The 26,572-nt window shown below is 44.4% G+C and overlaps 2 protein-coding genes across 4 annotated transcripts in view; one reads left to right on the plus strand and one right to left on the minus strand.

Moving 5' to 3' along the window:
* The window catches only part of MTBP (MDM2 binding protein), a 64,942-nt gene extending 49,516 nt beyond the window's left edge, over positions 1–15,426 (minus strand). For all 3 annotated transcript variants that reach the window (XM_075549320.1, XM_075549319.1, XM_075549318.1), the window contains exons 1-9: positions 15,260–15,426; positions 14,364–14,447; positions 9,700–9,773; positions 9,454–9,605; positions 7,025–7,083; positions 4,971–5,115; positions 3,871–3,988; positions 2,387–2,521; positions 710–804 (exon numbers count right to left, since the gene is read on the minus strand). In XM_075549320.1, the coding sequence (XP_075405435.1) occupies positions 710–804; positions 2,387–2,521; positions 3,871–3,988; positions 4,971–5,115; positions 7,025–7,083; positions 9,454–9,605; positions 9,700–9,773; positions 14,364–14,447; positions 15,260–15,377 (980 nt within the window). In that variant the 5' untranslated portion in view covers positions 15,378–15,426. The remainder of the gene's footprint in view (positions 1–709; positions 805–2,386; positions 2,522–3,870; positions 3,989–4,970; positions 5,116–7,024; positions 7,084–9,453; positions 9,606–9,699; positions 9,774–14,363; positions 14,448–15,259) is intronic.
* Positions 15,427–15,532: 106 nt separating this feature from the next.
* MRPL13 (mitochondrial ribosomal protein L13) overlaps positions 15,533–26,572 on the plus strand; it is a 31,119-nt gene continuing 20,079 nt past the window's right edge. Inside the window, exons 1-2 of the mRNA XM_075549321.1 lie at positions 15,533–15,779; positions 18,736–18,859. Coding sequence (XP_075405436.1) covers positions 15,753–15,779; positions 18,736–18,859 — 151 coding nt within the window. The 5' untranslated portion in view covers positions 15,533–15,752. The remainder of the gene's footprint in view (positions 15,780–18,735; positions 18,860–26,572) is intronic.

A 26,572-nucleotide genomic window follows, 5' to 3' on the forward strand; every position in this document is an offset into this window, starting at 1 on the left:
GCCCCACACCGCAAACAAAGCCCCCACTGCGTGTTTGTGTGTTTGTGATGCTACACTTTGAATAGTTCCCCCTGGTGGAGGCACACTTAGGGCTTTGTAAACACGGTTCCTTCTAAAGAAAGGCAATTTTGAGAACACAATAATAAGTGCTTTGGTTTGGGCTGACATGGTACATGATATTTATTGAGTGTCTACTATACCCTATGACATAGTTCAGTTATGAATTTCTTGACCTCAAACATCACTTCAAAAAAATACCCACTGGATTTCAGTAGATGAAAACAGAGCAACAGCAATGGTAAAGAGAAAATACATCCAATATTCAATAGGTTTGTGGGGCCCTCGGGGCGGAGCAGAAGGAACAGAGGACAGAGAGTGGATCGGACCTGTACTCAGGCAGAGAAAATTGTAACTGTATTAGTGACCACAGTCTCAATTGCTTCTATATTACTTCCACATCCATCCCCGGAGCACACACTCCAGAAATATGGAGGAAAACAAAGACCCATGTGTACGCAGAAATACCTGCATCCCTGCAGCTCCAACGAGGATTCTGCCAGTCCACCCACCTGCACATCAGCATAAAATAATGAGTGTCATTAAATAAAAATAAACGGACTCTTCACAAGTACCTTGACCACACAGCACCACAACTTTCTACCTGACTCCGAAAAGGCAGTCGACAGTAAACAAGCAAGCGGAAGGATACAACTCAAACTCCATGTGCGACATGTAACAGGAGGGTAGATCCGATAATCTTATCATCTGCACAAACTCTAAGGCAGGACCGTAATAATGGAAGACCTAGAAAACAAATTTAAATTATATGGCATTTGGAATATGATAAAAAAGATGACACGAATATATTAGTGATTAAAACTTTAAAGCCTTAAAATCAATCTTAAAAAACGTTTTGCACATACCAGGGAAACCAAACGTTTGATACTCTGGAACTGATAAGAACATTTTCTGGTTTGATTCTACCTTTCAGAGAAGAGAGCCAAGCACGGAGACTTCTCAGTAACTGGAAGGAGGTTTGCGAAGAGAGAAATGAGGACAGAGGAAGGCAGGACTGAGGAAGAGTTCTCCCCTTTCCTGCTTACCTTCTGCAAGATGGCTAACTCAGGGGCTAGAGAGCTGATTCAACAAAGTGCCCAGGCTGTTGGGGTAAGAGAGAAAGAAAAGATTCTAGGATGAAGCTAGGTTGAGTGTCATGCTGTGAATTTAAAGTTTTTTAAAAGAAATCCTTGGAGGAAAGATGAAATTAGAGAAACAGATGTGATAATTAATCTAGGAAGTGCCACTCAAAGATAGAAAGCTGTGGCGTTTCCTTACACGGAGTCCAAAACTCAATTAAGCATGAGCTACTGAGAAACCACAAGCATCTCAAGAGTTATGGCCGAGTGCCCACTGGTGGAGCAGAGCAAAGAGAACTCTTCTGGAGGAAACCACACAGTGTGTTAAGCTGGCAGGAGTCGCATTGGACCATATATGGTTTTATGCACGCGTGGATGTGTGAGCTGGTGCACACCAGAAATAAACTTCCTATAGCAATGAGTTGAAAGTGACTCCACAACAATAGTGGTTTGGGATTTACTGTTTGTTTCGATTAATCACCCATTGATCAGAAAACGTTATTTATCAATTTGACAGTTTTATAACTTCAGGATCATGTTTGACTGGTCTTGAATTAGATCTTTTACATTGAACTTCTACATTGCTTCTCCATAAAAACGTCATGAAATTCTTTCACTAACTTTTACAATGTTAAAAAATAAAGGCAATGGAAACCTTCTGATTATTACATTTTATAATCACAAGCCATTTAAGAATAAATCTACAGTTGGCAGGGGCAGAGAGCTCTCATTGATCAAATAGTTAACTGGGCATCTACAACCCCTGTGTCAGAGGATAATCTCTTACCCCATTTTCTTTAATAATGTGGCAAGATAAGGGTATTATCATTGGGCCCATTTCACAAATAAGCTAATCAAGTACTCCAGGTTGCCATTAACCACAACACCACACAGGGACAAAGTCATGTTTCCAACTCAAGTCTGCCTAACAAAAGTCTATCCTCTTTCCACTGTATCACATTGGAGTCTTGCAAAGGTCACAGAGTCAAGGTCAAAACAAGAGCAGCTTCAGGCCCACAGGGGTCTAAAATCAGGGTAATTCCATTATAAACACAAAGCTTGACTAGCCAATAAGAACATTTCAAATCTGACAACATAGAATAACAAGTTCATAACTGTAGACAAAAAAATTACATAACTGGACACACCAGGGCGCATATATTAGTAACACTAATCCAAGGCGTACGCCTATTTGATGAGGATGACATAAGCACAGACACATTGCTGCAAAAACGATCAGGCATACATACCTTTGGCAGGATATTCCTATCCTTTGATGGTAGTAGCTTCTTGGTAAGAGGGCAGGTATATAATTGAGATATGCTAAACGTCTTAGGGGTGACTCCCTTTAATGAAAAATCAGGAAAACTTATTTCAGATCCAAACTGGGGAGGAAAGAAGAAAAACCAGAAGAGCACCGTTAGAGACGCCACAAAGCCGTGACAGGCCGACGGCGCCTTGTCAGGAAGTAGCGCTCCAGGCAGACCCCGGTGAGTTTACGGTTGATTCCTCAGCTCAGCGGGCTTGTTCTCACATTTATGTGCCCATCCTTCCCTGATTTAACTTAGACCAGGGGTTCTCAACCTTGCTAACGCCACGACCCTGTAATACAGTTCCTCATGTGGTGGGGACCCCCAATCATACAATTATTTTCATTGCTACTTCATAACTATACTGTTAGGAATTAGGTGACCCCTGTCAAAGGGTCGTTAAGCCCCCACCCCAAGGGTCACGACCCACAGGCTGAGAACCGCTGACTTAGACATTGACTTGCCATCAAAGCCCCTCGGTGGCCCTTCAGCAGCCCACCAAAAACCTGCTCAGCTCATTCCATGTGAGCACGTACACAGCTGTTACAGCACATCTTGTTCAATCTCTGGCTTCCCACCAGTCTGTGAATTCTGCAAAGACAGAACCTGCGGGGCTTACTCACTGCTAGATCCGTAACACAATGTGTCACGCTGGAGTAACGTTCAGTATGTGCTGTTGATGTAAAGATTATTTCCGGCTGAAGTTGTGATGGTAGTAGTCTCAATAGTCAAACCATGCCGGGTAGGTAAGCACTTACTGAGTGGTCACGTTGTGCTTTAAATAGCCTCACTTCACAAGAATCTATGAGACCTGAAGTCTCCTGGTCCCCATTTTACTGATGAGGACAGCACCTGTGGCATCAAAACCTTAGCGATTACTCAGGTTTTCCACTTCACTTAGATCGGAGGCTCTGGTTAACCACACAGCTAACTCTATGACTCGAAGGCTCACAAAAACAGCAAGAAATGAGGTAGGACTGAATGCGGGCAAGGTGGCCCAGAATCTTTGTCTTCCATCCACTAATGCCACTAGGTGGTAAATCACTCTCCACCAGAGAGAAGGAAGAAGAAAAGGCGATTTCACGTTTTGACTGTATTCTGGGGTGTTTCCTATCTTAGGCAGGAAGAATCTGCCACTACCTGTTCATTGTCAAACAATGGATACAAAAGCCATTTCTTGTTACTAATCACACTGCCCGATGCTCCCCGTGGTTATTTGGTTGGTGAAGGTTAAGATCGCTGGCAGAGGCAGTTCACTCACCTGTAGGTCGCCTCAGTCCAGCAGGGCCCACCACTGCAGACTGAGCTGAGCCAGCACACCAAGGACAAAGAGGTGACACCACATGCAATCGGGGTGTCTTATTTGCTTTGTCAGTCGAGCTGAAAGGTATACTTTATAATCCAAAAATTCAGAACCTGCGTACCTTTCTCTCCCAGATCTGGATCTTTCCCCTCCACAACTCTTTGGGGTCAATAGCACTTCTGAAGTCTTCTAAAGACACCACATCTGCAGAAAGGTATTCTGCAATTTTCTGGCAATTTCTACAAAACAAAAGATGATTATCATTCAATACAGGGCTTCATAGTTTACTTAGATTGGATGGTGGTCATTAAGCATAAAGCTAAGAGGCAGAAGAGCAGAGTTTATATCACGTCACTTTCTTTCCCCTTCTGGTATTACAATACAATCACTGTAAAGCTGTTAGCCACTGGGAGCTGCTGTCACGCGTTCATTCCACCCCGCCAGCCCCGTGAAATAAAAGGAATTATTCCGAGGATTACACACGGAAATAGACTTGCCCCTTAATCCTGGCTTAAAGCTGTCATATGTACACACACCTATAGTCAGAGTCAGCTCCTTATCTTCCGTCAGAGAGCTGCTCTTCTGAGCATCCCTGGACAGCCTTGCCCACAATGCAGTGCTTATCACAGAATGAGATGACTCCCGCTCCTTCGGAACTGAGAGGCCAAGCTAGACACCGTTGCACTTTCTAACTGCACTAGCGGCTCCCGCTCTGGCTGGGCTAAAGGTGATGCTCAAATACTGACTCACTGAAAAATCCCCAAGTTTTCTTATTTAAATACTTACTGATCAAAACTGATCACGGACCCTTTAGTAAAATGTCAGAAAGCACAACGGCATGTACTTCTTTCTACAATGACACCGCAGTGGAACAAGTGAGGCATCAGAAAGCCGGGTAATCAAGAGCCCTCGGTGTTCCTGGTTCTGTGTACTGGACAAGCCACGGCCCTGAAACATCACCGTGGGTGAGAGAGGTGATGCTTGGACACTGCCACCAGTCTGCAGCCACCGCACAGCCCAACCACTGCCAGCTCTCAGAAACAGAGTCTGGAACTAAGAAAAATCTAGATTCTTCTCCAGCGGTATGGCTCTTGGATCTCGGTATGATATTTCTACTTGCCACATTACAATCATTTTCCCAAGGCAGCGGTCTATGGCAGGCAAGGTTCCTTGTGAGAAGACATCATGGCCAACGGTCTCCTTATGAACAAAGGCACTCACACTTCCCTACGATTTCCTGCCAGAGTGACTTTTGCTGCATGCCATTCGCGCAGGTGTTTCAGTGCCCCGACGGCAGGTAAACAGTCTTTCAGTTTGGGGGGGTCTCTGTCAGCGGGCAGCAGCAGGATATCGATCATTGCTCTACCTGGAAAGATGTTTTGGTAAATTTTCAAAAGATGTTAGATCTGAAATGTCCCAGAAAAGTGCCCTTATGATTGGCTTTTCAGTTTCTTTATAAGACAGTGGATGAAGTGAACTCTGACTTTCTGAAATTCTTCAAAATAATGCACATCTGTAGCTCAAAACCCTTTCAAAGTTCATCATCTGACTTAAAGCCACATGATCCTGAAGGACCCAGAATAAGACAGAAAACAATGAGCCACATCACGATGACTCGCCAACCCCACAGCAGTGGTTCATTATACACAGCTCCTGAGATGCTCAATGCATTGTTGTACCAAACAGAAAACATTTTTTTAAAAACTGTGTAATTTCATTTTATTTCTCTCTACTTAATTTTGTTGCCCAAAAGAGAATGAATTAGTATAAAATTATAATGTATAATTAAATTACTTCTCTTTTTAGAAGAAAATAAAACAGTCAAAAAGCCCAATTATAATGGCCATGACTGGGTTCTTAGAAAGTAGAATAAGTACATAAACTTGGTTTTATAAAACTATCATGTTTACTGAATGGGCAGGAAAAGCAAAGGTACAGAAACAAAGCCACATTTTGAACATCAATTACGCTTATTAGTGAAAACTGCAATTCAGTGATATTTCAGGGCATCTTTTGAACTTGACATGTAGCATTAAGAAGTTGATGTGGATGTTTCTGATGTGACTTTCCACGTGGTACATTTCACACTACGATGTGATGCCTGAGCATCAGGGGAGCCAGGAGTCCTTTCCTGGTAACCGCATAGCTTCTTTCACCCCATCTACTGACATACACACTGGACGCACAGCACACAGCAGACCCAGCAAATATGTGCAAAATAGAGGGCCTTCAATCATGGAAACACGCAAAAACGGAAAGCTCTTCAAAAGTTCCTGTGGATGCTAAATTGTACTGCATTTTAGAAAGGTTAGCTGAAGTCAAAAAACCAGGTTTCAGGGTAATACAATGCTATGCGTTGCACTGGGGGTGGGAGCGGGGAGCAGGGAGAGACTCAGGAAAGGATCCGAGTAAACCAACCCCACTGCTATTAAGTCAGTTCGAATTCATAGGGCCCCTGTGTGCAGTCTCCAAGACTAAGGTTTTGCGGAGCAAATAGCCCCATCTTCCCCCAATGGAGTGACTGGTGGGTTTGAACTGCCAACCCTACACTAGCAGTCCAACCCTTATGTGACAGAAGCACCAGGGCTTCTTTAACTGTTCAGCTTTCCATTTGAGGATGTGTAGGAGGCTTCAGAAGGTTTTTGGAAAAATAGAATTGAAAGAGAATGGCCGTTCCCCACAACTGCTTCCCTCACTGCACAGCAACTAAGAATACTGACAGCCCTGCGGTTGTTGAGTGTACAACTGCTAACCAGAAGGTCGGCGGTTTGAACTCCCTAGCGGGAGACACATGTGGCAAACTGGTCCGGTGAAGCTTACAGAACCGGGAGATTCTCTGAGGCAGTTCTACTCTGCCCTGCAGAGAACCCACTTGATGGCAGCAGGTTTGGTTTTTACAGTGATACCACCAGAGGATGTACCCATCATCTAACATCAAGAACCTCTTTTTTCCAGGAGCGGTCCAAAGAGCTGGTATTCTACAGACGCACCCTGGAGGGCGACGGCACACAGGGAGGAGTCCCCTGCAGTGCCCACCACGTGAGGAAACATGCACGGTCCCTAAGTTTGAAGGGCTGGCTGCTGCCTTCCTAAGTGGAAACAATTAGAATTCTGTCTCAATGATGATTTTATTACAGTGATGGCTAGTATTTATACTTTCAACTTCAATTAAGAAATCATGCTGCATAAAGATCAGAAGCGAGCAGTAAGACCAGCTCTATCGTTGACTCTTACACATGTAGGGTCAGTCATTGGAAGCAGTTATAAAATATTACCGGGCGCCGGAAGCTTGTCAGACAATTGATGCAAGTTTTCGGCAGATTCTTCATACAGGCTAAAATTAAAAGATAGAAGAAAATAAAAGTGCACATATATATATGTTTAACAAATCATATCACTCATGATTATAACTATATGAAATGTTTCTATGTATCAAGCACTGTTAAGTATGTTATTTTTTTTTGCCCTAATCATTTTTTTCTCTTTTCTTCTTTTACATTTTATTAGGGACTCAAACAACTCTTACCACAATCCATACATATACATACAACAATTGTATAAAGCACATCCATACATTCCCTGCCCCAATCATTCTCAAGGCATTTGCTCTCCACTTAAGCCCCTTGCATCAGGTCCTCTTTTTTTTTTCCCCCTCCCTCCCCATTCCCCCCTCCCTCATATGCCCTTGGTAATTTATACATCGTTATTTTGTCATATCTTGCCCTATCCGGAGTCTCCCTTCCCCCCCTTCTCTGCTGTCCCTCTCCCAGGGAAGAGGTCACATGTGGATCCTTGTACTTTAGACACATTGTCTTATTTGTCCCTGCTGGCAATCTTATAACTGTATGACTACTATTATTCTCCCTTTCAGTAACTTGCCTAAAATCACCTAACTGGTACCTGTGAACAGTACGATTCAAGTCCAGAGCCCAAGTTCTTAGCTATGCCTGACAACCCAACAAAACAACAAATAAACACACAAAACAGAACATCTTAAATTATATATGGAGTATTAGCAGAGCTGAGGATGCAAATCTTTTCTAGACACTGAAACGGAAGGTTTACTAAGAGTCCACTAAAGCAGGGCGTTGCTTTCTTTTTCCCCTGAATATAAATTAGACTAATTCATGTAAGAGTACAGCCCCAGGGCTCACTGATTATACGATCTCCTTTTCCTCGGATTCGTCACTTTTTTCATTTTATCCACACAAAGACTCCTTTCTGTTCCAAGCTGATTTACAGCTTTTTAAAAGAACGTAAATCCTTTATTATAAATTCACCATCATCTAAAAGACGACATCTTAAGCTAAACTATAGGCCTTCGGCTCCCTCTGGTGGAAGTAATTATTAGGTCACTTTTCGGATATATTTGCTTTGCCACCCTCATCATCTAAGAGTGACTGGGGAGGGGACAGTAAGAGGCCTGGTCTAAGAGGACTGGCACTTGACGAATGGGAAAGCAAAAGACCCGAGCAGCTCAGTGGTGTCCTAGAGGGACTAGAGACTCCCTTCCCGGAGCCCGGGCTCAATTTTCTCCTGACTTGACGATGTTTCCCGTCATTACTTGGCATGAAGAAATATAAGTTGAAAAAAGGATAAGAGGGATTACGCAAATGCTGGAATAAAAGCAAGTATCTTTCTATGGGAGACTGCATATAAGATTAACCATGAAACATAGTTTAAAAGGGTTCAAAAGCTCATAGAAAAAAATCTGTTATCTTTTCACTCCATGTTTTTGAAGTGGAGGGATAGCCCAGAGAGAAACTGCTATAAAATATGTCGATTTATATATGTAACTGTAACTCAAAAGAGCTAAATCTCAACTGAATTATATGTATAGTTCTTAAAAACCCTGTAGATTTAGAAAGATAACTGAAATGCCAAAAATATATAAATTAAAGAAATCAGTAATTCTTCCTCAAATAGAAGTGTCCTTTGTTTGGAAGGCCAGGTGAAGAAAGTTTCTATACAAGTTCTTAAAATCCGTTGTCATACAAAAATCTGTCTTCAAGAAAGTGGAATGTTAATAATCACTTTTTGTGATTCCTACAAGTATATATCTTTGAAAAGGTACATAATTTTCAGAACCAAATTCTTATCTTTTAAATGATCTTATTCAAATACAAAGCCTTAAGTGAAATTTTCAAGTTATCAGAATTCCCTTACTATAGGGAGTCCGTGGCTCAGTATTACACGTCCCAATGCCAACTGCAGGTCCAATTTGAAACGACCAGCCGCTCTGCAGGGGAAACTGGGCTCTACACTCTGGTCACGAGTTCTAGCCTTGGAAACGCACAGGCAGTTCGACCCTGTCCTAAGGGCTGCTGCGTCGGCACTGACTGACGGCAGCGAGCTAGGTTGTGGTTTGGTCCTTACTGTCACCAAGAGGACCACGCTGAGTTGCCCACCGGGTCAGTGGTTCGAGTTGGTCAGATGATGAAAGAGGAGGAGGCTGTCTACTCAGGCGGAGGTTTAAAGTCCCAGAGGCCCACAAGGGGCGGATTTACTCTGTCTCAGAGCGCCACTGTGAGCTGGATCAAACTCAGCGGCAATGGGTGAGCTCCCACAACAAAAGCCCACTGTCGCAGTCGATTCTGAACAGAGGAAATGCTAGGGCGGAAGAAAACGGCCCCGTGGGTTTCTGACGCCTCACGCAAATGTCCAGTGTTAGACGCTTTGCCCGTGTGAGAGCCTAGGAGCATACTCAGCCAAGGACAAGGACTCTCTGCTGTTGCTGTCTTCCTCCTCCAAGCACTCGGCGGCGCTCAGACACTCCTCGATGTTTGTTTTAAGAACATCTTCGATTTCATCGTGCTCCGTATCAAACTGCATCTCTTCCCAGTCAGAACTACAAAACTAATACATCAAAGCAAGACATTAACTGAGGGGTTCATAAAATTACTTATAATAACAAAGACAATTGGCAATAATGACTTTTTTGTTCCTTTACCTGATAAAATCCGCATATCGCCTGCACTGCAAAGAACCACTTCTTGGAACCAGGTGTGCCACCCACTGAGCAGGCTGGAAAAACAAAGCCATTCGCATTAGAAGACAGGCGTGTTGGGAACCAGCTTCTGTCCGGGCACCTAGGCCCAGGCTTGTGCGCATCCCAGTACCACCTATCACCTATCACAGAGTCCCCCAGGTTGAGGATATTATGGGGCTATTTTTGAAATCTCTACAAAAAAATCCAAAAAGGATTACCTAAACCACAGTAAAAGCCTGCACTCACAGTGAATACTTTCTAGTTCACTACAGTCCAAAATCCACATGTACTATTTGCTTCATTTCAAACACATCGGAAAATCCACCATAAAAATGTTGGAAAATGCACCTACTGAATGATGGCTGAATACACACTGAAAAACCATGGATGTCACTGCAGCAAAAGCTCCAACGACCCTGCAGAAATCAGGGCTTGCTTTAGCTGGCTGCAGACAGAGGGGTGAAAGAGCAACTATGGCTAAACAGAAAGAGTTGTGGTGGCACAATGGTTACACATCGGGCTGGAACTGCAAGGTCAGCAGTTCAAAACCACCATCCAGCTCTGCAAGAGAAAGATGAGGCTGTTAGCGCCCTTAAAGAGTTACTGTTTCAGAAACTCGCAGAGGCAGTTCTACCCACCCTCTCGGGCCACTCGGAATCAGAACCCACTGGACAGAGTCAGTTTGGTTTTGGAGGCTGAAAGACCAGAATGACGCTCCCCTTGAAGGATGGGAGAACATACGGGGAAGCCAGGATGACCAGGGTGCCGGGCAGAGGTGTCAAGAAGAATTTAGAATATGCACAGAAATAGGAATCCAAGGAGCACCAGGAAGTGTGGGATCGATTCATGGAAACCACAAAAGAGGAAGCTGTTTGAAAGAGATGTGAACGGTCTCTTCATGTCGTGTGCTCACTAACCTGCAGCTGGCACCCTTCCGAAGCAGAGAGGGTCAGGTCTCCGACTCCCCGGAGCCCACGGCTGGTTTCTGATTGCCACGAGGAAGAACCCCCTCCATGACATGGTTTTTAGAACCCCTCCACACAGCTGTGCCATCTGTCTGGCTCTATCTCAATTCCAGTGTGATGTGCTTTCAGCCCCTCCCCCTCGCCATTTAAAAGAAGCAAGGGTCCTAGCAGGAGAGGAGAGGAAATGCACTACGGGCCACTCTCGCTTCGCCCGACTCCACCACGCCCAGATTTCAGTTACCATCACTTATACAGGAACCCCGGTGATATGGCAGTTACACTAACTGACCTTGCTGCTAACTGCAAGGTCAGCAGTTCAAAATCGCCACTCCACAAGAGAAAGGCGAGGCTTTCTACTGATACAGAGTTACTGTCTCAGAAACTCCCCCTGTTCTACAGGGTCACTAAGGGTCAACACTGACTTGATGGCAGTAGTTTGACCAGCAGGATTTGAATTTCAGTTCCCCTGGTACCTGAACCAAAAGTCCACACTAGAACACCACTGCAAGCTTCTCAGTCCACAAATCATGACATACATTGACCCTTCCTAAGTAAAAGCCGCACATCACGATCGGCGATGAATTATGGTCCTGCTGCAGACCCGAGATTCCATTCACACGCAGATGGCAAAACTGAGCAGAGCACCGCCATCCTCTCCCAGGGCGCAACCCAATGGAACATTCTTCCAAAAAGGGTAAGAGGAAGGGGAAATTGGCCAAAAAGGAGGAAAGCACTCAATGAAACTACAGGGAAGGTTCTGGAAGAGGCTCCAGGGATGCAGTCAGAGGAGCTATGGGAATGAGAACAACGGTGTGAAGACAGGAGGAAGAGTCTCAGAGAAAAAGATGCTGCAAAAAAGCTGCCCAGGAAGCAACTGAGAGAGGCTTCAGAGCCCTGAAAGGGCACGGGGACCACACTGGGAGCTGGTCCCAGCTCCCCAAGGTCTGGCAAGTGAGCGAGGATCAGTCTGCATCACTGGACGTGGGGTGGCAAAAGTAAGGTGGCAAGCACTGCGCGCAAGCTGCTTTCCCTATGATTTCAGCAAGGAAACCGACCACCAATTCTCCAGGTTCCTGTGTTCACCACACAGTATAGGAAAGAAATCAGGCTTTCCTTGGGTCATCTCATATCCTGTGTATTTATAACCAACAGCGACAGAATCTAATGTTTCGACAGACATTTACCTTTTTCATTAATCATTTTATTGGGGGGGCTCTTACAAATCTTATGACAATCCAGCATTAAATGTATTAAGCACACTTGTATATGTGTTGCCATCAACATTTCCAAAATATTTCTTTCTACTTGAGTCCTTGGGTATCAGCTCTTCCCCATCTCCACCCCCCTCCCACCATGACCAATCCTTGATCAAGTATACATTATTGTTGTTACTTCATGTCGTACACCATCCATTTGGACATTTAAAGGCATTCAGAGAATTGTGACTCCCCCATCGATTACCCTGTTAAAATTGTGGAACACACTCCCAGTCTGCACACCATTGCACGGCCCCCCAGCTGCTGTCATGGAGCAGCTGCTGCCCGAGGGGAACTGCTCCCCAAGCCCCGAGCTTGCAATTGTTTACAGACGTGGGCGGTCTTGTCTCCGAGGTCAGCACCTTTTTCTCTTCATCCTTTTGTCACAGCTGTCCTTCTGCTCACCAAAGGGTGAGACCATCAGCCTGTTGGTGAGCCGGCTAATGCTTGACCCCCTGAGCCCCAAGAGTCCTTGAACCTGCTGCCAGGGAGTCAATTCTGACCCACAGCTTTGCCTAGAACACTTCAAACCACACCCCCACCAATGGAAAATTAAACATCAGTATTCATAGACTGTTTTATATATAAGGGGGCTTCAAAAAATTAAAGGGGCAAAATCCACTGTTTTAAAGTTCCATTTTCCCATAAACTTTCTGAAGCCCCCACATATACATATGAGCATAAGTCAAATATGTCATATAGAAGAGTGGCACTGATTTCAATGAGAGCAACTTGAAACGTTGCAGCACATCCAAGAATAGATGAGAAACCACTGCTCAAAGGTGAGAGTTGAAACGGAGAAACAAGAGGTGCCCTGATGAAAGAACCATAGAGAAAGCACCCAAAGGTGTGGTCAGGAGAATTGTCAATATGAGGACCCCCTCCTGGACATTTCTAGAATCTTCCTTTAGCTTTCAGAGTGCTTTGTTTGGGTGTCTCTATTTCGGACGCTCTCAGCTACAGGACAGGAAGAGGAAATGAGACAGAACAACCAGAGAAGTAGATGGATTTGTCTACTGCCAGCAGAGACCAAAGAGAGGCAGCTGCGGCGGGGTGGCCGAAAAGTCACCTATTTCAAAAGTGCCGGAGCGATCAAGGCTCCAGTCGACTCTGTTCCAGCTGCCAACGGTTTTGTGATGGAATATCGACCCTAAGTCGCTCTTCCTTCTTCATGTGCTTTGATTGCTATCAGATAGTGTGTGACATGGCAAACATACATACATATCTATATACACACATACACACAAATAATAAGTGTTCGCGGGCTTAGGAGGGGGAGGGAGGGTATAAAGGGGAGCAGATATCATGAAGGTCAAAAAGAGGAGAATGTTTGAAACAGATTGTGGTAACAAGTATACAATGCTAGTAGCTTGATGTGAATGAACTCAGTAAAAGCTCCCAATAAAATGATTTTTAAAAAAAGAAAAATAATTGAGTCAAGGCCACTGCATTTAACAATTACGGAATCTTTTCACAAGATGAGTAAGGGACATAAAATGGGGGGGGAGTGATAAAGAGTGTAGTAGCAATACCAAAAAGCAAACATAAAACCTCCCTGTCAGCAAATCAATTATGACTCATAGTGACCGGATAGGACAGGTTTAGGTCTGTCCCTGTGGGTTTCCATGACTGTAACTCTTTACAGGAGTAGAAAGCCTCATCTTTCTCCATGGTGATTTTGAACTCCTGACCTTGCAGTTAGCAGTCCAATGCCTAACGACTAAGCCCCCAGGCTCCTGTCGGAGCAACAGTAATGGTATTTAGGATGGGATTATAAATCTTCCCCATAATGCCATACTACTCATTTTGATGGGGCAGGGAATTGTCGTATTGGGGGAAAAAAAAAATCCTCAGGATGAGAATCTAGAATAATTTCCCTGACAACTTATGATATTCAATCATCAGTAGGTGAGGGGTAAAGACTGTTTTCCTCTTATATTCTCTACCTCCCTCGCCCAGTGACTCAAGGTCTCTTTGTTATCATAAATGAAGAAATTAATTTAGTCTCCAACACAAATACTGGGACAGAGAAAACATGTTAGACTCTCACAGTACCAATCGTCATGAAGATGGCACCAAAAAACAACCACAAGGCCACTCTATCACTTTTACTGTGGCTCCTAATGACCTTGTGGGACAGAGGACAGAGCACAACTGTCCGTAGGATTTCCACGGCTGTAATCTTTATGGAAGCAGACTGCCACATCTGCCGTATCTTTCTCCATCAGAGCAGTTGGTGGGCTAGACAACCTGTCAGTTGGCAGCCAAGCTCTTTATAACCACTGAGCCCCCAGGACTCCTGAAAGACAGCACAGAGTGAGGCCATGTTTTCTTCTGCCATGCACCATGCCGCCCTGAGTGGGAATCAACCTGATGGCACCCAACAACAAAACAGTCCACTCACCGGGAAAGGTGCTATCCTCTGCATTTATTGACAAACTAATGCTTCTTTTCAGGAGATGATAAATATTTGCAGCTGCTGTTAGGTCTGAAAAAGGAAGGGCACACTAATTGAATAAGTTGATCACCTTGGCCTACTCCAATGTCACTATCTCTGAGACTCGGGACCCTTTGTGGCACAGGAAAGAACTACACGCTATTCCAGATCTGTTTCATACAGCAAACGTAAAGCATGCAGGGGAAAAAGGATCCTGATTTGCCCATGCCAGCCAGTTAACACAAATCCAAACGTACTCCAAAGGGGCAGTGCTAACGAGAAGGAAGGAAAACTTCTAGCCAAGAGACGTCCTCCACAAAAAGCCTGCTTGCTCAAAACACCAATAAAATGTTACCCAGGGTGAAGTCTCCGCAGGATCACCAACGAGCAGTGCAATAATAGTAAATGGCTTAAATTTGTTTTCAGTGGATTTTTCTTTGAACGAACTTCATTTGTGGGGCCCCTCTCCTCCCGTTAGCACGTAAACTCCGTGGGCGGGCAAGCTCCTTTCCTGTGTTTCCGGCATTTGGAACATATACAATGCGTATATTACCAGCGGGCAGAACTCCCTTTTCTAAAGGGCAAGGAATTTATTCAGCTAAATTTGTAATTATATGCATGGGTTTTCTCTCATCATTAAAGCACAGGGAATTTAACCAGAGTCGCATTTATCAAGCCGGTAACGTTCTGAATACTAGAGTTTTGCATCCGCGTCTTCCATGCAGGTAATGGCACTCCTTCAGACCCAGTTACAGCGATTCAAACTGACACGGACCTCTCAAGAACAACTCAAAACAGTACTGGGCCCACCAACGCCACCTGCCCCGCCCGCCCTTCCCGCCCTTCCCCAGCCCAGCGCTCACCCGGCTGCTTCTGGGTGCCGTCCGCCCCCGGCGCCCCCGGCCCGAGCTCCGCCTCCCCATCGGTCGCCGGGTGGACCTTTCCTTCCCCCCAGATGACCAGCAGCAGGTACCGGTCCATCTGCCCAGAGCCGGCCGCCAGCGGCAGGTCTTGGCTGGCAAGTCGAAACTGCCGCGCACTCGTGACGCACTTCCGGTCCGCAGCCCTTCCGGTCGGCTGGAAACCGGGCGCCGGGCGCGGGCTTTACGCGCCTTGTGAGGAAGCGGGGACGTGAGCGGGCGTTGTGCGCTCCGCCGCTGCGTGACTGCTTCTTCTTCGGACCAAGCGCTGCCGTGAGAAGAGGCAGGGGGACGCGAAAAAGGTGGAGAAGCGGCCGGTCGCGGGCCGGACTGGGAACCGTTAGGCTCCAGTACGGGCGTTTCCTGCCGGGCCCGCGCGGCTGCTGGACCAGCCCTGGGTCCGGGGGAAGAAGGTCGGTGCTACTCGTGGAAAAACATGTCGAGCTTCTCCAAGGCGCCCCAGGTGAGCGCGTGGCGTGAGGAGGCTAATTGCACTCGCGGAAGGAGGCTGATGGGTCTGGTGCATTTAGTCAGAGAGCTGAGCCTCCCAGGAACCAAAAGGTGTCTCGCGAAAACACAGGCCAAGGTTCTTGGCTGGCCGCCGCTGGCTCGGTTTGGTTCTAGCCTAGAAGGAGAGGCGAACACTCGGAGGAGTAGCCTGGCGATCTGCTTTGTTGTCGTGTGTGTTAGGTGCCGTCCAGTCGGTTTCGGCTCATGGCAACTCTGTGTACAACAGCCCAGTCCTACTCCACACCCTCGCTGTTGTTTTTGAGCCTATTGTCGCAGCTACTGTGCCGTCCCATCTCCCTTGGACAAGCGCAGCTTTTTCTCTGACCTTCTTTACTGAGCCTGGCTGCCATTTCAAGGGGCAGTCTCCTGATAACGTGTCCAAAGTACATGGGATGGAGTCTCACCGTCCTCCCGTCGAAAGAGCATTCTGGCTGTACTTCCTCAAGACACATCTGTTTCTTCTTCTGCCAATCCATCATTTCCATATTTCTCACTAACGCTACAATTCACTTGAATCAGTTCGTTATCGTTTTTATTCACTGTCTAGCTTTCACACGCACGTGGGAACTATCAGAAAAACCATGGCTTGCGTCAAGCACACCATTGCCCTCAAAGTGACATCTTTTCGGCAATGCTCTCAAGAGTTGGGGATGGAGCACATTAGCCCAGTGCCCTGTGTCATTTGATTTCTTGATTGCTCTTTCTGTCGCCATTGATTGTGAATGAAATCCTTGACAACTACTGAAAATTAGCCAATTAAAACTCGATGGATCACAACAGAATATTATCTGATAGGATGCTAGGAGATGAGTCCCCTAGTGTTGTACGAGCCCCTAATAACATGATAAAAAGCAAACCCAAACACAGTGACTGCAGCAATACCGGAGTGTAATTAGCTCCGTGAATCTGGCGCAGGATCGACCAAAAATTTCATTCTGTGATTTAAAACCAACTCAAAGACAGCAACAAGAAGACAGGAGCTTGCCTAATATGCTTGAGGTTCAGCAAGAAAGCTAATTAAAATGCCTTCCAAAGAGGAATGGAGTAGTATGTTAGCATGTAAGGCATTATAAGGAGTCATGATTTACTCTGAAAAGAAAACAAATCCTCACACAAGTGTACCAATACGCAATATCATGGTAAGTGAAGAAAACATCGACAGTGTCAAAGAATTCACTTAACTTGGGTCCACAATTCATGTTCACAGAAGTCGCAATCCAGAATCACATGACATTGGATTAGGCAATGCAGCTACCAAAGATCTCTTTTAGATGTTTAAAGAAAATATATCATTTTGAAGACTACGATACATGTGAGCAAGGTTGGTATTTTCAATCTCAAACTAGGGAACTTCAAAAAGTTTGTGGGAGAGTGGAATTAATAGAGTTTCTTCCACAAACTTTTTTGAAACCCCATTATAGGCATGCAAAACCTAGACATTCCGTAAGAAAAAAAAAACAAGAATTGATGCCTTTGAATGATCGTGCTGGTGAAGAATATTGAATATACCATGGACTACCAGAAAGCAAACCCGTTTTGAAAGAAGTACAGCCAGAAAACTCTGTAGAAGTGAGGATGGTAAGATCCTGTCTCACAAACTATCAGGAGGACCAGTTTCTAGAGAAGGCATCATGCTCGGTAGAGTAGAAAAGATCAGAGAAAAGGAGGAAGATCTTCAACAACAGGAAGTGACATGGTGGCTGCCAGCAATAGACTCTTCCATCGCCATGACTGTGAGGATGGGGCAGGACCAGGCAGTGTTTTCTATTGTTGGACCTGCGGTGACTGAGTTGAAACCAACTCAAGATCACCTAAAATAACATACCTATTCATGCACCCGTTTTTTTCTCCACACAAATTGCTATCTATGTTTTATTCAATTCCTGGGTTCTGTTTTGTGACCTTTGTTATATTTATCTGATCCATTCAACGATTTCTTTGCCCCAATAATAATGCTCTTTTGATTTACTGTGGCTGCCAAGTAATTTAAGTCTTGTATGGAAAGATACCCCTCTTCCTAACCAATTGTCTTTATTATAGATTCTTGGGCTATCTTAAGACAGTTCATACATTTATTTTTCCATATGATTTCCGACTTCCACTGGACTCCAGTCTGATGGAAGGAATGTTTTGGTACTTAGATGGTAATTACGAGAAGAGGGTGAGGCCCATCAAGACTAGAAATAAAGATGGAAGTTAGGACTAGGACACTGTTGAACAATAGGACTTGAGAGGAAATGTCAGATGTTGCTGATAAGTCAAGAGGTTTTGTCAAAAAAAGTAACCAGGAGTTGAAGCAGGGTAAAGAGTCAAAAATGCTAGATTTATTATTTGGATGAGAATATGAGTTCTTATTTTCAGTTTTTCTTTTTTAAAAAATAATAAGTTTTGATTAAGTTCAATCATGAATTGATCATGACTGGGAACAGGGGTGAACTAGAAGCTGTCTATCCGTAGGTGCCATTGTTTATTAGAGAAAATGGTAAGGAATCTATAAAAAGCTCTGAGAACGTATGCATGAGTTCAGCCAGGTTGCAGGATACGAGAACAATATACAAGAATGAAGTGCATTCTTTGGCAGCAGACAGATGAAGGACATTACTATCTATAACGGCATCACAATATTTGAAATATGGAGGGGTAAATCTGCTAAAAGATGCGTGGGCAGAATGAAGTTGATGTCAAGAAAGAGAAATATAATCGCTGAGCCATTTTATAGAAAAGCGTTCTTTCCAGTAACAGAAAAAGACAAAACCAACCAGAGCAAAAGCTTCTTCAGAGATAGCTTCTTTTCATAAAGTAAGTACTGACGTTAGTTGTCAAATACATGTGATAGTATAATAATAGATTCATTCTTTCTATAATCATTAGACTTTCGGTTTTCCTCCTCTCCTCCCACCCTCCCCCAGCAATGGGCCACTTTTGCTCGGATCTGGTATCTCTTAGACGGGAAGATGCAGCCCCCCGGCAAACTGGCTGCAGTGGCTTCAGTAAAGCTTCAGGGATTGCACAAGCCCATGTACCATGCACTGAGTGAGTATCCTTTGACACCTGCTTGTCACTGACTGGCAGCCATCATTCCCATGAAGACATTTGTCTGGGCCCCCCTTTTTTTCCCTGGGTACCCGTTATTTTGCTTTTGTTAAAAGCTTATTTAGGAAAAAAAATGCCACTGCTAACTTACTCGACATTGAAGAATTTCACTTGTTCTTAGGATAGCCTCACTGACTCGTTGACAGGTAATGCCGGTTCACGCCGTCATCCCAGCAAAACTGTCAGCAGCGCCTCTTGTCACTCCGAGTAGGATCATAAATTAAATGGTCACTGTCTACAAGTCGCTTTACATGGTGGTGTGTGCATTTTTGTTTTTCAATGAGGAATTGTGCTTGCCTGCTTCTGTAAAAGCCATTTCCCTCAGAAAGTTGTCATCAGTACCCCTATCTACTTCTCTCCATCCCTTAGTACGCGGAAAATCCCAGATATTTCACCGATTCATGTTCAACATGCTCAATAAAGACAAATTCTTTAGAAAGCATGTTTTAAATTCTATTTATCAAAACTAAAACAAAAAAATAACTGTTTCCGTAATAGCACCAAATATTAGTGAGTTTTAATTTCGCATTGCTCTGTATTTGTGTGTGTTTTTAAAAGCGTGAAAGTTTACTTTCCACTCCTTTGAGAGAATAGCTGTACTTTTTGTATCCTTTTCTCAAGACAAAGCAGAGTGGTTTTTGTGCTAGAAATGTTCTTCTCATCAGTGTGTGCGTGTTGTTGTTGTTTTGCCATCAGTGTTCTAATTGTTTTGATTAACTTCGCCCACCAGGCGCTAAAGTAACCAGGTGGCCAGGTTCTGCTATCCATCCTTAGGCCTCATCCTGACGGCCTGTCAGCACCATTTGCTGCCATCGATGAAATAGTTTGCTTAGCTTTTTTGTTGTGAAGTCTATCAAACATACAAAGGTGTACGTAAACAAGGGGAGGCTTCAAAAATCGCTTTAAAAGACAATGTGATTTCTCGACAAGCTTCTTAAAGCACCCTCCTGTGAATAGATGTCTATTTTAAAGTAAACTAATAATAATATTTATAAACATTAGAGCTGTTTTGTTCATTAGTATTGTAGGTATCTCCCGTGTCCTGTTTTACTCCCTGGACTCCCCGCCTCCATCCCCTAAGAAAACTGACCCCCACCGTCACTCAGCTGTACCATACTTGAACGGAGACTAGAACCCAGGCCCTGATTCCCTTTCTAGGGCCCCATTCCACTTCCTTACAGTGACTTTTGGCTGAGTTACACTGTGTTTGGCTGCCTGCTTGTTTGTTTGTTTTTTCCGTAGCAGTATTAACAGTAATGTAATAAGCAAGGGTCCTTCGATGGTCTTCATAGAAATGCAAATTGCTCAGAATTTGGATTGAGTAAAATTAGTCCCCTAATTTCTCTTTACAAATAGAGCACTTACCTGCCCATTAAAGTTCTCTAAAAGTTAGACTTGTTAGAAAACATGGTTTTAGTTCTGCCTCCTTATAAGTAAACTATTTTTCAAGTTCCCTTAAGAGATTATGTAGCTGCCTGTCAAGTTGTTCTCTTGTCTAGTAGTGGAAATAGCGATATTATAAAATAACTAATTAACATAATAAAGCCCAAGTTCTGTTTTGGCTCCACTATAACATGGTGGAGTCCTGGTGGTGCAGTGCGTAAAGCTCTCAGCTGCTAACCGTCTGCTCAGTAGCTAGAGCCCACCAGGCACGGGAGGAAGATGTGGAAGTCAGCCTCCTTACAGGTCACAGCCTTGGGGCTCTGGGACAGTTCCATTCTGACCCACAAGGCCACTTTGAGTAAGAGCAACTCAATGCCACTGGATTTGGTGATGTGGATGCTATTTCCCCCCCTTTAATTTAATATGTAACTTATAGTAGCGAAACTTCTCAAGTACATGAGGTCTCGGCAAAATTAGACTCAAAATTGAAAGCAATATTCACTTTACAAATATGGGGTGTTTTAAGAACTTATTTCACACAGTTATTAGTTTTAGAAGCCTGTTTAACTAGTATGTGTTCATAATCATTGTAAACATAATGTATTTGAAAATTGGCTTAATACTTTTCTGGAAATTAGTATTATTATTATTGGTGGCTCTATTTCCTTCTATTGTATTAATACTCATCATTAAGTCGTGCAGGGGCTGAAGAAACATCCAGAATGTATGAACTCTGTGACATGTTCAGTGGGCCTGTGTGGACTGTTCTGGGAAAGCGCCCCAACCACTCCGTCAGAGGACATGTGGGCAGGTCAAGCGGGAAATGATTTGGAAGTGCAAACAGTCCTTGCCACCACCGTGGAGCCCCCGGCCAGCATTTGTCCTAGGGAGCTCTCTGAGCATGATTTTAATTCATGGACAGCAAGAAAGGGCACATGGTGATCTCAGGAGTAGGACACGCGCTGCTTTCACTGCTGGAATGAGTGAACTGAATGAATGAGCTGTGAGCGTACGTTAAAGAGGCTGGGAACTTCTTAGCCTAGCTAAAGGGTTTTAGAAAAGGATCGATTACATTAATATAATTGCATTACATTTAATTCTGATAAGGTCAGAATTACCTTAGAATTACAGAGCTGTTGCTACTAATTTCTGCTTTTTACGCACAACTGTTAGCTATGAGTAAGTTCACACAGTTTACCCAGTGAGAGCTGCTTCCTATGAGCTGTAAAACACCTGACAATGATAGAATCTAGGGAACGGAAAAGACTCAACAGCCTGAAACAAATGTTTCTACCAAAATGCTTCTTTGATGGTCCAGAAACCAAATTCACTCTGTACACTAAGCTCTTTGAAAATTCTTAATTTTAACCATTTGACATTTTTCAGGTTGAAAGTGTTCAATGATTTTTTTTTTAGGTTAAGCTAAAGTATTACATTAAACCAACTTTCTAGTACTTGAAACAGTCTGATAGCAATAAGATGTCCCAAACTTTTACCGTGTCCACTGTGCATACAGAGCCACACTGGTTTTACCGTGTCCACTGTGCATAGAGCCACACTGATTTTACCGTGTCCACTATGCACAGAGCCACACTGGTTTTACTGTGTCCACTGTGCATAGAGCCACACTGGTTTTACTGTGTCCACTATGCATAGAGCCACACTGGTTTTACCGTGTCCACTGTGCATAGAGCCACACTGGTTTTACTGTGTCCACTGTGCATAGAGCCACACTGGTTTTACCGTGTCCACTGTGCATAGAGCCACACTGGTTTTACCGTGTCCACTATGCATACAGAGCCACACTGGTCTTACCGTGTCCACTGTGCACAGAGCCACACTGGTTTTACCGTGTCCACTATGCACAGAGCCACACTGGTTTTACCGTGTCCACTATGCACAGAGCCACACTGGTTTTACTGTGTCCACTATGCATAGAGCCACACGGGTTTTACCGTGTCCACTGCATAGAGCCACACTGGTTTTACCGTGTCCACTGTGCATAGAGCCACACTGGTTTTACCGTGTCCACTATGCATACAGAGCCACACTGGTCTTACCGTGTCCACTATGCATAGAGCCACACTGGTCTTACCGTGTTCACTATGCATAGAGCCACACTGGTTTTATTGTGTCCACTGTGCATAGAGCCACACTGGTTTTACCATGTCCACTATGCATAGAGCCACACTGGTTTTACCGTGTCCACTGTGCATAGAGCCACACTGGTTTTACCGTGTCCACTGCATAGAGCCACACTGGTCTTACCATGTCCACTATGCATACAGAGCCACACTGGTCTTACCGTGTCCACTGTGCATAGAGCCACACTGGTTTTACCGTGTCCACTGTGCATAGAGCCACACTGGTTTTACCGTGTCCACTATGCATACAGAGCCACACTGGTCTTACCGTGTCCACTATGCATAGAGCCACACTGGTCTTACCATGTTCACTATGCATAGAGCCACACTGGTTTTATTGTGTCCACTGTGCATAGAGCCACACTGGTTTTACCATGTCCACTATGCATAGAGCCACACTGGTTTTACCGTGTCCACTGTGCATAGAGCCACACTGGTTTTACCGTGTCCACTGCATAGAGCCACACTGGTCTTACCATGTCCACTATGCATACAGAGCCACACTGGTCTTACCGTGTCCACTGTGCATAGAGCCACACTGGTTTTACCGTGTCCACTATGCATAAAGAGCCACACTGGTTTTACTGTGTCCACTATGCACAGAGCCACACTGGTTTTACTGTGTCCACTGTGCATAGAGCCACACTGGTTTTACCGTGTCCACTGTGCATAGAGCCACACTGGTTTTCCTGTGTCCACTGTGCATAGAGCCACACTGACCATCAGAGAGTTGCAAAGATGCTCGGCACCATTGGTCATCAGAGGAATGCAGATTAAACCCACAATGAGATACCACTGCGTTTCCACTAGAATGGCTACTGTATCAGAAAGACAGATCAGTAAATCACACATGTTGGAGAGGCTCTGGGGTAATTGGGACCCTTAGCCATTGCTCAGGAGGCGTGGTGCTCAGTGGTCAAAGGTACTCAGCTGCCAACCAAAACGTTGGGTCAAACCCACCAGCCACTCCACCAGAGAAAGAGGTAGCTGCCGACTGCAATGAAGATTACAGTCTTGGAAACACTATATTGCAATTATATCCTGTCCAACAGGGTCACTCTTCAGATATATTTATGAGGGGTCTTGTTCTGTTTCATCTATTACTGGTGGAGATGCAAAATAATACAGATGTTGTGGAAAACAACGTTTATTAGTGGTTACCAGGAGCAAGGGGGAGTGGAAAAGAGGAATTCTTGTTTATGGAGTACTGAGTTTTGGTTTATAGCCAATTCCAAAAATTGTGTCAATAAGTTTTACACCTGTGAAGGTTGTGTTATATAGTTCACAGCAATGACGAGAGAGAAAAGCTCAATTTACAACCAGTCACCTCATCTGACTTGGTTCCGTGGAGGCTAGGGTCACGTTTTCCCGGGCTAGCCCAGGTAACTGGCCTAGGAGCGTGCTTGGTGCTCTGCTTCCTTTTTCCTTGTGTTGTACCTGGGCTCTCCACTGCATGAGGAGGTATCCCCCCAAAACTGGAATTTTCTTTTCAAAACTATGTACTTAAATATTTTACAAAACAACCTTATCACTTTCAGAGTACTTTCCATTGCACATAATACAGTTGTCAAATCTGGGATTCTATTCTTAGAAACATTCTCAAACTCATCTGTTTGAATCGCTGACAGCGCCTCCCTGGCTTTTTCGTCGCCTCTTCTACGTCATCAAAGCACTATCCTTTCATGCCCCCCATCACTTGTGGAAACAAAAAGAAGTCACATAGAGTGAGGTCAGGTGAGTCAGGGGCATGGGGGAAGAGAGGTATGGGGCCTTGGGGTTTGTTTTGGGGGCCCAAAAGTGGCACACTTAGAAGGCTGCATGAACAGGTGCATTGTTGTGGTGGCAAAACCAGTTCCCCATTGCCACAAACCAGGCCTTTCTTGTAGGGCACAGTTAGGCGATCTTTTCAGAACCTTTAAATAGAAAGCTTGATTAACAGTCTGACCTGGCACAGTGAATTCCAAATGCACTACAAATCAACGCTTTTGTCCTTTAGGGAAATTGGCAGATATCCAGAATGAGGTTTGTCATCAATCGACATTTCACCTTTCTTGAAACGAGAAAATCACTCGTACACTTGACTTTTTCCCATAGCGCTGTCCTTGAAAGCTGTGTTCAACCTCACAAGTTTCTGTGGCCTTTTTCCCGAGTTGGAAGCAGAATTGCGCTGTTCTTTTAAATTGGACATCACAAAAAATGATGTTCGAGCAAAACTACTTTTATGAAAAAATTCACTGAGACCAGAGAGAAACTTCCTATGTGATGCTACTGGGCGCACTAACTCAGAGCCAGTTGCTCTGTGCTCACCTAGTGGGGAAATGCGTGCTATGAAAGCGCCGCCCAGCAGATATCTTTTTCGGTTTTGGGGGGTACTCTCTCACATAATTAGTATTCACCCAGAGCAGTGGATACGGGAGAGTCAAGTATAGGAGGAGACTATGCAATGCGTGGCCTTTGCTACGAGAGCAGCAGAGCTGAATAGTGCCCCGCTCCCCTGACTGGATGTTTTGATCACGATTCTGTAGAAGAATCCTGATCAAAGGGCTGGGAGGAATAAAGAAGAAAAGACCTTTTCCTGCGTGGGTCTGGTAAAGTGCGGAAAGATACTGAGAAGATTCATCTGTGAGCCATTGTGAACAGGATTCCCTGAAGTGCCATCCTGCTGTGTGTAAAGGGACTCCCACTCCAGGGAGAGACGGGCATGGAGCATGTACCCCAGACCCGAGATTACTGCACAGTTATCCGCTGGTTCAGAAGAGAGCTGTAACATAAGAGCATCAACAGAGCCGGGAGCCAGAACATGAAACAGTGTGGTGGACTTCCCAACCCATGGAGCAAGGAAAGCTGAGTGCTTTTGTGCAGGAAGGCTTATGGAATGGATGCCTCTGAGCACTGAGTTGGGGAAGTTGGGTTTTCTGACCCACAGAAGCGGAGCTGCATGCCTTGAGGCTCAAGCTTACCAGGGTGGGGTGCCTTTGAGCACTTAATGCAGAGGGTTGAGTTCCCCGACCCATGGAGCATAAGCTGAATACCTTCAAGTTGAGGCTTCCAGCAGACTGGCGTGCCCATTTGCATATTTATTAGCCAAGCTAAAAGAACTTTGTGACGTGTCCTGATAAATAGCTCTACCCTGAGCACTGCCCACGAGCATTACAACCTGTTCACTTCCTTAATAAAGCCATTAGTCATGAATTGTGTCTGTGGGTCCTATGTTGCTGTTGCAATGGATATTAGATCCTAAAGAATAAAGCCATTGAGTAGATTCCGACTCATAGCCCCCCTTTAGGTCGTGGTAGAACTGATCCTCTGTGTTTCCAAGGCTCTAGCCTTTATAGGAATAGAAAACATCGTTCTCCTGAGGAGCACCTGGTAGTTTTGAACTGCCAATCTTGTGGTTAGCAACCCAACAAATAAAATAGAGAATGTTAATTAAGACAACACCATATACATTCACCTGTCCAATCGCACATGATCAGAGTGGAGATGTTTAGTGAGTGCAAGCACTTATTTTTTAGTGGGTTTTAAAATTGTGACACCTTCCTAGTCTTCAGTCTAATCCCATATGTCAAGGACTCGGACTTCTGGTTTTTATGTGATTGCCTATCTAAGAATCTCTCCTGCAGGTCCCCAAGCCTAGCTGCGCATTATAACAGGCCTAAAAGGATGGCGTGGTGACATTTTGATAATGGGCTATTTTTTTTAAAACCTGTTCATTTGAATAGCATACTTAAAGTACGATGGATATGGGATGGCGTGTTTTAACTTTACATTTTTGCATGGTATCTGATAATGAGGAACGTTTTTATTAAAGATTTACATTAAAGAAGGCAACTAAATTTGATGTTTCTAAGTGATATATGTTGATAAAAATGCTTTATTATACACAGTCATTAGACTTTTACATGTAAAATATGCTGTTTACGTAATAGGCTGCAGCCAGTGACTTGTCTTTTTCTTCTGTATTCCCTAAATGTAGCGCAGGACATCACTGAATATATCATTGCAGTTAGTTGATCATGATGCTCTGTGGATACATGACTTCAGAGACTTCCATCCTTATTAAACTGAGGTGGTGATGTGGACATTTATACTTCTAATTTATCCCCACAAAATGTGAAGAACTCCC

The sequence above is a fragment of the Tenrec ecaudatus genome, chromosome 5, assembly GCF_050624435.1.
Source record: "Tenrec ecaudatus isolate mTenEca1 chromosome 5, mTenEca1.hap1, whole genome shotgun sequence".
NCBI classification, from domain to species: Eukaryota; Metazoa; Chordata; class Mammalia; order Afrosoricida; family Tenrecidae; genus Tenrec; species Tenrec ecaudatus.